Here is a 12,156-nt window from a genome sequence, read left to right on the forward strand (position 1 = left end):
TCTGAGGTGAATGTTTTTGGAAAGTTTGGCTTAATTCCATGTGAGCGAACAGGACAGAAGAGTAAAAACCCATTGTGGCTTTTCCTTGGATGTTCCCTCTCCAGTTATTTTTGGTGGGTAGAAGGTGCAGCTTTGTCCAGGAGCTGTGTGCCTGCCTCCACCTTCCCTGGCAGCCCCACACCGTGCTGCTCTGCGGGTTTGTGTGTGCATACTCAGACTGATAAAGGATGTTGGCTTTGCCCATCGAAACCATCTGCCCGTTCTCTGCACCGTCACTCTGCTCTAGCCTAGATATATCAGTTACGTCCATTATTTATAGGCAAAGCCTGAAATGCTGCTAATGCAGACAAGCAAGGCCAGGATCTCTCTCCTGTACCCAAGCAGAGCAGGGTCTGCTAGTCCATCCACCTCGACGTCCCCAGAATGCAGCTCTTACAAACAACAATAGCTGGCTTGATGCTACCAGTGTAGGGATGGAGAGCAGGTAAAATAACATACTGAATGTGCTTCCAGGTGAGCTGGAGCCTTCTTTTGACTCTGCAGGGTGAGCAGAGCTTGTGTTAGCAGCTAAGCCCATGCTGGTTGGAGGGTAAAGCAGTGGCTATGGCAGGAGACAGGTCTCCTGGTCTGGAGAGGTTATGAACTGCACGAAAATCCTCTGTTGAGCTTGGTGGAGGGAAGAGGGTGCAGGAGGATAGATGGAGACTGGCCTGGCTGGCTGCTTTCAAAAGGAAGGGGGGTTTTGGATATGTGGACTGACACCAGCCCCAGTCCTGCACTGAGATCCAGGAGGGTTTGATACCAGTGATGCCAGTGCAAAACCTCCTCCACCGTGAGATCAGCTGTAAGGCTGGGCATATCTGAAGAGTTGTCCTGTCACCAGTCTGGCAGGACACCACTTCCCACACTGACTGCAGCAAGTGCCCATCATTCCAAAAATCCATGCGAGTTCAGATGCTTTGTCCCGGGCTCCCTCCTTTGAAAACACTGCCCATCCTTCTGTCCGTCTGCACCAGAGAGGAAAGACCCCAGGGTGCCTGAAATAACAGCGACTTCCCTAAAACAGCCCCCCAGGGAACCCCCCCAGCTCTTTCACCCCCCTGCCCTGCCGCTGCTGGACAGCTGCACGTGAGGAGCCCGCAGCAAATTTGGGCGAAAAAGCGATGGCTTTTAGGACCCTGGGACCTCCGCCAAGGCTCAGGTAGGTCTGTCTCATTCGTCAGCCTCACTCGGTCAGATTCATTCACTCCAAGGGATGTGTGTGTGTGAGTGAGTGCGTGCGAGTGGTTTTCCTTCCTGGCTGCTGGCTGCGATCCTTCCAAGCTATGGGACTAAAAGTTTTCTCCGGGCGATGAGTGTCGGACTGGGGCACAGAGCGCTTTCCTTCTCTCTGGAAGAAAACAAGCCGTGAGGATACCTAAGGATGTGCTGCCCAGATGTGTTTCCTACCTCCGCCTTTCTCATAGGACTAATGTGCTTGACAGCTTGCAGCAACTTTGCTAGGACTTCGGCAGACTTCTCAGGTAGGGGAGAAGTGCTGACCCAGCCGGGAGCTCTTCTTACAGCATGCGGGGACAGCACAAGGAAAGTGGATGTGAGCAGATCTGGGAGAGTAATGCAGGGAGCGATTTTAATCCTTTTAAAGTAATCTGATGGAAAGGATCTTCCCTAAGAGGATTTTGAGTTTGTTAAAAGCCTGCCTCAATAACCCTTAGAAAAACCGTTTCAGTGGAGTAGGATCTGAGTAACTTTGGGAACAAGGATGGGAAATGTTTTAACTTCTTTTTGTAGCTGGGTTTCTGCTGCCTTTCTCTGAGGAGTGAGTGAAAGGAGCTAGGTTAGGAGACTGGGACAGCTGAGGATGCAACAGAAAGCTAAAAGAAATTTAGTGTTTTGTAATGAGCCAGATTCCTTTGCTCTCAATATACATCTCCTGACTGTTCCAAAAGTCCCAAACTCAGATAAAGGAGGCAGTAGGTGCACAGAATGAGTTACACTCAGCCTGTGATTGCTTAAAGCAGGATAAGATGTGTCTCATTTTTAAATACGTTGTAAAATAGGAAACTAAAGCTATTGATAGCAGTTGTTTTGAGTTGTGCACAGCAGTTAAATATACAGTGCTTTGAACGTGGGGATTCCTGTATGTTTTATAACTATGTACAGCTGCTTCAGCTACTTTAAAGTTAGCTTTCTGCATCTGTTCTTTGTGGATATGTGTATGAGTCAATGAAAACATACCAGGTCTCCGTTTGCAGTTGAGCAGGGGTGATTATTTTGCTCAGGAGTGGCTAGTGGGATCACTTTGCTTTTGGGTTATCTGCTCTAACTTGGTGACTTGATGTGAAGTCTAGCCTGGCATGTCCTTTAGGCGAGTGTTGCAAAACTGTAGGAGCAGATAAGAGCTGCCAATTACAGTTTGCTAATGGAAAAAGTGTCATTAGCAAGATCTGAATCTCACTAAACTGTGGTTTCAACACATCACGACACTGCTGCTCGCTTCCTGGGAGCTCGTGTGTCTGTGTGCTGTGAGATTTGTGTTAGAAATGAGGCGCTTGTGGCAGAGGGTAGGGGAAAATATATCTAGTAGCTTGAACTCTTTTAATGGGAGCTGAAGGCGGCTGACTTGCTTGTGATTCAGTCTCATTTGTAGGCAGGACAGTCCTGGGGGCTGCCATTCAAGGCAGATCTGCCTCTGAATGGGAAGAACTAGGAGTGTTTTATCTCCTCCCTTCTTGGCAATGAGCTTCCTCTGTGCTCCTCATTGACACCACGGTAATGCAGAAGGAGTGTGTGGAGTGGGCATGACAAGAGCTGGGATGGGAAAAGCACTGGTCCTTCTACAGTGCAGATACAGTTCCTCCCAGCCAGGCCAGCTGATAAGCATTAACGTGCACAGAGGTGTCCCAGAGCAAGGGTGCTTCACGCTGTGCCTGCACCACACAGCCAGAGCAGCAGGTGCATGTTCCTTAGGTTTGGTGATGCTGGCACCAGGGGCTGATGCTATCACTTAAAAATAAAAACAAACCACTGAAAACAAAATCAGGTTTTCTGCAGCATTTAAGTGTTCTGTCATGCTCTGGGACAAGAGGGGTGGCTTATTACCCTCTGTACATGCACTGCAATTTTATACTCTAATGCAGGGTCTGTAACCCCAACAACACAACCTTCCATGTGCTCCCACAAGCGTTGAAATCTTCCACCAGGTCCAAGCCATGTTTCCTAATAGCAGGCTTGGCAAGTGTCCCCAGTCACATTGGACTGACTGTACCTTATGGGACAGGAAACATAATTTGCTGCAGGAAAGGGCTGTACCCACTGTGTAGCAGCTCTAATACCGTCTTGCACGCTCAGGAGCTGTGTAGCCACAAGATGAAAGGGGGTAGGGGAAGGTACAGCATGTCCCAAATCACACGTTATGCTTCCCCAAAATATTTTGCAAAGATCAGTGCTGAGAGCTCTCACAGCAGTGGTGGTGCAGCCCTGTTAGCTCTTCCTATATAACAGAGCACTTTTTTTTTGGCTACTGTTACCCCTATATAGGAATTGCCAGCTGGTATAAGGAATGGAAGGGGGTAGCATACTTTGACCATAATGCTTTCTAGCCATTTATTTGCTTTTTCTATACTTTTGGATGTTCAGGGCTCTCTGATATGGTTGGAGTTGAGCAGGTGAAGGGTTTGGGGGAATTTTATAACCCTACTGTATGCCCACCTAGAGATGGAGCAGATGAAACACAAATTGCACCCCAGGGAGATTAATGGATTTCTCCTGATTATTGCTGCTGAGCAACACGAGGCTTGATGTGATCCCTTGGAAGGTTTCAGCAGCAGTTTGGCTGCTGCCCACTTGTTGGAAGGCGATAACACAGCTCATGGGATGGAGGGGCTTTTCCAGGTTGCAAATAGCAGTGGTGTCCCCAAAGAGCAACCGATGCTCTTCAGAGATTAATGTTTTTTTAAACCCTTTAAACCTCGTTCAGCCACACAGCTTCCCTAGCTTCTCAGTGTGGTTTGGCTCAGCATGGCTGGGAAGATGCTTCTGGGGTAGAAAAAGTCTGTGTAGTTCCAGCCTTGGTAAGAAACAGTTTAGGGTCTTCAAGGTAAGCATCTCTTGGCTGCAGGAGGATTTCTTTTTAACATAGGTCATGGAAAAGCCCCCTGAGGGGGTAAGCAGAGGCCCAGCATGGTGAACTGAGTCGCCCACAGGAAAGCACAGGCAGAGAAGGCAGAAATCTCCCTCGCTGGGGCTCCCAGGCCTGAAAGCTCATGGTCTCTGCAGCTCCATCCCTCCTGTTTGCACAGCTCAAACACCGCAACGTGAACACAAGTGCGTGTCGTGCTGGGGACTGCTGCAATCCGAGATGTAAGAATTAAAATTCCTTTTAAGTGAAGTATTTGAACTATGTGGAGAGTTTTGGAGCTGTTTTCTTTAATAGTTCTTTAAACATTGACGTTTGCAGGAGGGTGTGGAGGTAGGAAGCAGGTCTTTGGGGAGCTAGCGGAGTTACCAGGCACTTTGCAGACACTTCTTAAAAAAATATAATAAAATAAAAGGCCTGGACTTTCTCTTTGTGGCTGCTTGTAGTATGGGCTCTTGATCTAATCTCATTGTGATGGCTTCTTGTGCTCAGGACTCAGTGTCATGGTGTGTCATGTACCTCTTATGTTTAAGGTGACGCGTGAAGACTGTGATGGGGTATGGGTAAGATGCTGGTCTTTCAGCTCCCTGTGCTGGCAAAACACTTAATCCTAATCTTAGCCCTGGCAATGAACTCCCCGAATTCCCTGCTGGTTGATTAAAACTTCACCTTTATTTGGCCCTTTTCTATTTGCGGTGGGAGTCCAAGACCAAGCAGTGGATTGCCCTGCCAGAGGGAGCTGTGCCTTTGTCACTCTGTGTAGGCCCTAAGAGCTGATGAGCAGAGTTCACTCCTTAGAGGTGTAGGATTAATGAAAATAGGGCCAAAACTTAGTCTTTGGTGCTAACTGAAAATGCAGGTGTTGAATGTTTAGTCAACAGCTGTTGCTCATACCCCATGTGCTGTCTCTAGCTCCAGCCATGGGGTTCCTTTCACTGCCCTGCAGATAAATCATGCAAACACACGTTGACTTCTGCTCTGCCCACCACCATCCAAGGTGGCCGTTTAATTTCCAGTTACATACCTGCAGGGATTTAGGCTTTATGTGATTATGATGCCATGGCTTCTCCGTATCTTTCACCTCCTGCAGTAACTTTCCTGTTCATTGGGTAATTTCTGGGTAAGACAGCAGTGGCATCAGATCTACTTGATTGCCATGAATCTCATCTTAGTGGGGACAGATCCCTCCACTACCACTGCAGAGCAGAAAAGGCTGTTCTGTGAACTCTACTCTTTGCAGACATCAGAGGATCCACTGCAGGGAGCCATGCCAAAAACTTAGGGTTTCTAGGCATGGAAATAGCTTTGATTGGGACTCGTGCCTTTTCTGACACAGCGGAACCCAGCTGCAGGACATAAAGCTGTAGGAAAAACAGCCCCGGTAGAGTCACTCCCCCCGGGCCCACTTTAATATTTATGTTCTCTGCATTATATTTGGCACAAGCAGGATCTGAGCAGCGCTTTACTTAAGGGAGCTGACCCGGCACGGAGCCAGATGAATCCTGATAACTCCATCCACGCCCTGCAGGTGAGCCCTGGGTAGCTTTCGGGTGCTTTCCCTGGAGGCTCTTCCTGGCTTTGAAAGCACAAAGATTTTTTTGTTCGTGATTTTTTTTTTTTCTTTTCCTTCTTTTTTCCCCCCCAGGAATGGCAGGTTTCAAGTGAAAGCTGCTTTTGCCACCTCCTTGCTAATTGGCTCAGGGTGTTTGTTGGAGCTGCTGAGGGCTGGAGTTGGGAGGGGCAAAGCTCTTCTCCCTGATTGCATTTAATCAGTCCACAATAAAGGCAATTTGTTTGACAAGCCTATTCACCAAATTATCACCCAAATCTACATGCTAACAGCTTCTGAATGGCTTTAGTCAGACTTTGATATTGGTTTTGGAGTGCTGAATGGGTCGATAGTGTCAAGGGGGGGCATGGGGACAGGATTTCCTCGCGTTGAAAGCTGCAAGCTGCAAACGGGGGATTTTCGAAAGAAAGGCAGATATAATTTCTCTTTCAATGCAGTGGTGTAACTCAGTAATGAGGTCTGTGCTTTTGACCCCGAGGGCAAACAGACGCATTTCGGACCGTTTAAAGGTTGGGCCGAACCCAGACCACCTCCATACCTTCTCCTGGTGAAGGGTCTTGGGGGATAAGGTTGGAAGGACCTTGGGCTGCTGCTCTGAGAGGCTGCTGCCCCAGGCAGTGTTTTCTTCCTCAGCTGGAGGCCCTATAATCCAGCCCATTCATCACAGCTCTGTGGGTTGAGGGAGGTCTGTGCTGGGACAAAGAAATTCTCCTTTTGCAGAGGTGACAAATTCCAAAACCTCATGGAAGCCACTTAAAAACCAGCTTGAGCCTCTTCTGATGACGTCCTGGAGACGTGGCTGCGTGGTGCACTGTGTCAGCAAGGCCTGGGGAGCTGAAGGAGGGCGTCAGGCTCTGGCAGCAGGAGTTGAGCAGCTCTCCCAAGGGGAAGGTGTGTTGGGTTTTGTCTGCAGCTCTGCCTGTCAATGGGCAGAGAGCTGAGCAGTGCTGGAGGAAGAAATCAATGTGAGGATGTCAATTGGAAGCACAAACCTGGGGCTGTCCCAGTGCCTCAGAGCTGTCCCAGTTCGTCAGCAGGGATGCTGCTTTGTGGGCATCTACAGACTTTGTTAGGCCAGGGTTTATGTACTCTGTGCTCCTGTCCTGAGGCATGCTCTAGAAAACACCAGGGATTTTCTGATGCTTATAATGTTGTGAGGGAGAACTGACTCTCACAATGTTCAGTTTGGTTTTACTCACAGCTAAAGGGGATGGAACTCATTTTTGGGAGTAGAAATGTGTTTCTGAGTGTATTTGTGGTCCTGGGCTGTGCTGAGAGGTGCTGCTGTCACTGTTGTCACACAGCAGGTCTGTGTTTGTGCCCCCAGGAGGAGGAGGCACCACAGGGGAAGGGAAGATGAGGTTGCTGTGGGTGCCAGGGTGTCTCGTGAGGGATCTGTGTGAAACCTCATGTATGCAACGACTTCCAGCCTTGGTGTGCCATATTCAAGAGCCACATGCGTGCATCTGGCTCACGTAATGTGGGAATCCACTGTTCCTGCCATCAGGGCTGTCAGCAAGGGGCCAAGGGTCCCCAGGGATCCCAAGTGTGTGATGACTGGCAAGGTTTAAACAGTACCTGCTAAATGCTGTGGCCCAGAAACTGATCCACTGATGGAAACTTTTGTCAGTACTGGGAACACTTCAGCTGATCGGTATTATTAAAAACAAACAAAACAAAATGCTATGGTAATTTTAACCATATGCTTTTAATAAATGTCCCAGGTTATCAGTACCCAGAGGAAGCCGTTTCGTGCACAGTCTATTCCAGCAAAATGCCCTTGCAGCATTCATCCCATGTCTGTGTGTTGTTAGGGATACGAAAGCTGGGGAATTAAAGAAAGCAAATGTTTATGTCCTCAGGTAAAATGTGTTCCTTGATTTAAGACTCTGTGAAAGCAGATTTCATAAATCACAAAGCGTTTGTTCAATTCAGAAAATAAGGAGTGGGAATTTTAATGTATCACTTTCTCAACTGAGATACTTTGATGCTAAAATAGTAATTTAAGCTGTGGGGGACAGAATAAGCTTGGTCTCTGGGCAGAGAGCTTACATTTTTACACTTGGCACTTCTTCCGATCCTTTTGTTGATGCTAATTTAAGTGTGGCCTGGTCTCTCAAACTGCCTGGTGCTCAGAACTGAGAACTGAAGTGTGCTGCACTTAGGTGGCCAACACCAGGGCTGTTTATGTGTTTTACTTGCTGCTCATGGTTGGCATGTATGTGCATGTAGAGATTGAACTTTCTGTTCCGAGACAGCAGTCCCAGCCCCTGTGGGGGACCATTTGAAGTAACTGCCCTGCCCTGGTGTGATGTGTGGTGGTGTTTTCTTTTTTCTATTTTTTTTTTTTTTTCCTGTCACTCCTTTTTATTTAGGTGCCCAAGACCTTCACAGATTCAGTCCCTTTCTGACTCTTGGTAAGTATATGGCTGTCTGCAGGAACAGGCCCAATGGACTCAAAGTAGAGCAGAGGATTTTTGGTCAGGTTGGATGGTGATACTACAAAGTTCCTTGTGCCCTTGCCAGTCTGTGCCTCACTGATAAGGTACTGCTGTTGTCCCTTAGGAAAACAACAACAACAACAAAAAAACAAAACATAAAAATCCCAGATGGGCAAGGGCCAAATTCTGCTCAGCTGTGAAGCAACTTTGCTGACTTGCTTTGTAGGGTGTGCAGAAGTTAATCCCAACTCATCTTCTTGCTGATTAAATCTGATATAGAAGTACTAATTGAGAACTTTTTTTTTTAAGAGTACTGCTCGACTTACCTGTTGTTATTAGTTACCTAGCTGCTCTTTTTGCCTGAGGAAAGATAGTGAGTTGTGTCTCCCTCAGTCTGGGTTTGGGCTGATCCAACTATGCCTGGCTCAGCTCACTAACCAAAGATATGAGGTCGTTCATAGTAATTAATATACATATGTCTGCTCTTTTGGGGATGCTTAATGTTTGGCTGCCTGGAACCCACTGCATGTCTTTTCATGTCAGAAAGGCAACGATGGCTTGGCTGTTCTGAGCTACACAGTAAAATAAACCTTGATTGGGGCTTCTCAAATATACCTTGTGCCCTTGAATGAAATTAATGGATGTTGTGGTATCAGTTTTGATGGCTTTCCCTCAGATATTAAGGGCTGGTGTACAATAATTGCTCTTGGCACCATCTGGATCCTGGCATGAAGATGGAGCAGCATGTGTGGGACCTGCAGCTGGGAAACTCTCTGAGTGGTAGAATTTCAGAAGTGTACATGGATTAACAGACGGATCTAGCATACTGCAGAAGAATTTGCAGATGTTGTCCAAGCACTTTAGTTGTGGTGGGCAGGGAAGATCATATACACCTGCGGGTGAAGTATCCCACATCATTTGAAAGATTAAAGCAAAGACTCTCCTTTTTAAATAGTAATTTGGGATAAAGCCTAGAGACCCAAGGACAAAGAAGTTTTATCAGCCACCTACAACCAAAGAACTTCCGTAACTACATTCGTGTGTCACCTTTTGACATGGTATCGACACACTAGCTGCCAGCAGAAACACTTGTCACTCCTCCAGCAACCCACAAAAGCATCAAAATGTCAAGGGTGTGAGCGTGGGCTGTCTTCAGATGAGTTCTACCGTCCTACAACAGACTAGGTACCTGATGGTGCTGCTTATCGACCAGGACCATTCAGACCACCTACTCGGAGACCCCCTATGCAATTGTGTTTTATTTTCATCCGCTATCAGATTGTTTCTGCTTGTGGTTTTGCTGCTATGATATTATCAACATGTTGTATTAGCCTCGAGGGTTTAAAATGGGCTTTACTCCTACGAGTAAATATAAAAACAAACACGGCAGTGGGGAGATTTTTCCTCTGTTTTTTGGTATTGTTTTGTGGGCTGGGGTGACCTGCATCCTGTGCCTGGGACCTGTGGGCTCAGCTGTGATCCTTTAGTGCTTGCTCCTCTGCATTGCTACTGAGGGTGCTCCATGGCAGATGTTATTTCTGGCATTAATTTCCCATGTTTTCTATGTTTTTGCAAAGGCTTTTGGCTTGTGTGCTTTCCCTTGAAGCTGTGTTGGGCCAAGAGCGCAGACTGTCAGTGCAATTAAGCTGATAGGTGGTAACCTGAGCTGCTGTAGCTGGATTGTGTTCAGTTTTGGGCCCCAGTCTTTGGGAAAACTCTTACCTCTGTGGTCTGTGTGGGGCCTGGGAGTGCAGTGCTGTTGTGGCCCTGCCGATGTCTGTAAGATGCTACGGGACAAAAATCTCTACTTTGGTTTTGGAAAAGTTTATCTTTTGTGCTTAATATTCAAAAACTGCATTAAAGATGTAAATTAAGCATTGTCAGTTATGAAATGCTAAAATTAAGGTAGGTACTTTAAATCCATCCCTTTGGGATGTTTGCATTTTATTATTTACACTATAAGTTACTTTTTAATGAGTGTGTATTACTTTTTCTCCACCTCCTGTCCCCCATGGACTCTTGTATTGCTCAGTGCACAGGCCAGCTGCTTCCAACTTGATCATTTGTTTTATACTCCAGGTTCCTTATGGCCCCAGAGCCTTATTTACCATGCGCTATTAAAACTTGATTCTGCTTGCTGCGAGTGCTTGCAAACAGGGATGTAGTTACCTGTCCAGTCCTGGAAGGAGAAGCTGGGGTGTTAGCGGCATTGCACAGATGAGGATCTAAGAGGCTAGCATCAAGAGTTCTAACTGTCCGATCTGGGGCACTGGCAAATTTTTCAGAGGTTGTTCAGGATCTACCTTTTCCTCCAGGAGCAGCTGGTGCCCCTTACCCACCCTCTCAAGCTGTGACAGGCAGGAAGAAATACGTGGTTGCTGGTGCTTGATCCACAGTTCCATCTCCAATACTGTAATGCGCATCTGCCAATGGACTGCAGGGGTTAAGATAAGTGTTATGGTTGCACATAGCTAAGTGTTTGGGTTTAGATCTGGTGGACATCTAAACTTGCTACTAGCTACTTGCCCACTTCCCCCTCCAGGAAGAGGAAAGGAAGAGTAAAAGAAAGAAAACTCATGTGCTGTGATGAAAGTAATTTCACAAGTGAAGGAGAAGTGGAAGAAGGGAGAAAGAAAACAAAATATGTTTTTGCAGAAGCAAAAGGCAGAGGCAATTTGTCACTACCTCTCATGGGCAGATTGATATTTCTGAGCAGTTCCTGAGCAAAATTTGGTTGACATCCCTGAACTCCCCTCCTTTCCATTTTATTGCTGAGTATGATGTTATATGGCATGGGATATCTCTTTGGTAAGTTCAGGTCATTTATCTGGTTGTGCCCCCTCCCAGCCTCTTGTGCATCCCCAATCTAGTCACTGGAGTAGGGAACAAGGTGAGATACAGGGGAGGCTGAGCAGTGTTTGCACAGCAACAGCTAAAACATCAGTGTGCTATCAGTGTTGTTTGGGTCACTAATCAAAACCACAACACCTTACAAGCAGCTTTAAAAAAAATGAAATAAAATAAACAACTCCATCCCAGCCAGATCCTGTACAGCAAGGAAAGGGAAACATTACACGTAGGTTTCCTAGGCAATATAAATTAGGGATGGATATAATAGCAAGCTTCCCATTGTTGGTGGATACAGTCTGAACCCATGAAGTGCAGTTGTAAGAAGGATCTAGTTTTGCATAACTTATTTTCTTAGAGGAGTCACGCTTTGAGGGTTACTTCATTTAGGATGAGATTACAGTACTTAAAATTGGGTAACAAATGTGGGGTCAGTCCTTAGAGCATATTCCTTTGAAACGAGGTTTGTAGACATTATCCCTCCACATTTTCATTTGTTTCTGCCCTTCACATGAGAAAAATGTAAATGTGCCTATTCAAAGGCACAAATAAATATCCTCTGGTGCAGGTGATACCACTAAAATGGAACCCCTGGGATTTGTCTGGTTTAATTTATCTCTGGATTTTCATTGTGTGGGTAACCCCTTGGAAAGTGAGGTTGTTGATCTGCCTGCTTCCAAAGCATGTCAATCTCTTCATGCATCCTTTGTAAAGGGGCTGCTTCTGTTGTGTTAACACTGTTTGCTTCCTGGTTTATGTGCTCAAGCTGAATTCCCGCTCAAAGAGGTTAAAGCTTTATAAAAGTGAGTTGAGCAGGGAAGTGGCTCCACAGTTGATGATGAAGCACACACATCTGTGACCCACGCTGTGCTCACATGTTAGTTTATTGTTAGCCTCACAATAAGGGATAGCACTGGGTTTTGTTCAGCTAAACAGCTTTGATGGAATGAATTGTATAGGAAAAAAAAAGAATAGATGGAGCCTGGCTGTTATTTGCCAAAATGTTCTTTGTTTTAGCTGCGTTGTGTGGGATGCAGAACTCCCAGAAGAGGACAGTCTCTCTTCTATTGCAGCCCAGGGGAACTGGTGGACTGAGCAGGGAGGCAGAGACAGAATTTCAGTAAGAAGGGGTGAAAATAAATAATGTGATTCTTCCTGCC

At 46.5% G+C, this 12,156-nt stretch overlaps 1 protein-coding gene across 4 annotated transcripts in view; it reads left to right on the plus strand.

Annotated features, from left to right (window-relative positions):
- Nucleotides 1–1,187: 1,187 nt before the first annotated feature.
- Nucleotides 1,188–12,156, plus strand: part of EVA1A (eva-1 homolog A, regulator of programmed cell death) — a 188,355-nt gene continuing 177,386 nt past the window's right edge. For 3 of the 4 annotated variants that reach the window (XM_035322581.1, XM_035322583.1, XM_035322582.1), the window contains exon 1: nucleotides 1,292–1,523. In XM_035322581.1, the coding sequence (XP_035178472.1) occupies nucleotides 1,424–1,523 (100 nt within the window). In that variant the 5' untranslated portion in view covers nucleotides 1,292–1,423. Of the gene's footprint in view, nucleotides 1,202–1,291; nucleotides 1,524–12,156 lie in introns of those variants that run through there. The other variant, XM_035322584.1, reaches the window with a different exon arrangement.

The sequence above is a fragment of the Oxyura jamaicensis genome, chromosome 3 (assembly GCF_011077185.1).
Source record: "Oxyura jamaicensis isolate SHBP4307 breed ruddy duck chromosome 3, BPBGC_Ojam_1.0, whole genome shotgun sequence".
NCBI classification, from domain to species: Eukaryota; Metazoa; Chordata; class Aves; order Anseriformes; family Anatidae; genus Oxyura; species Oxyura jamaicensis.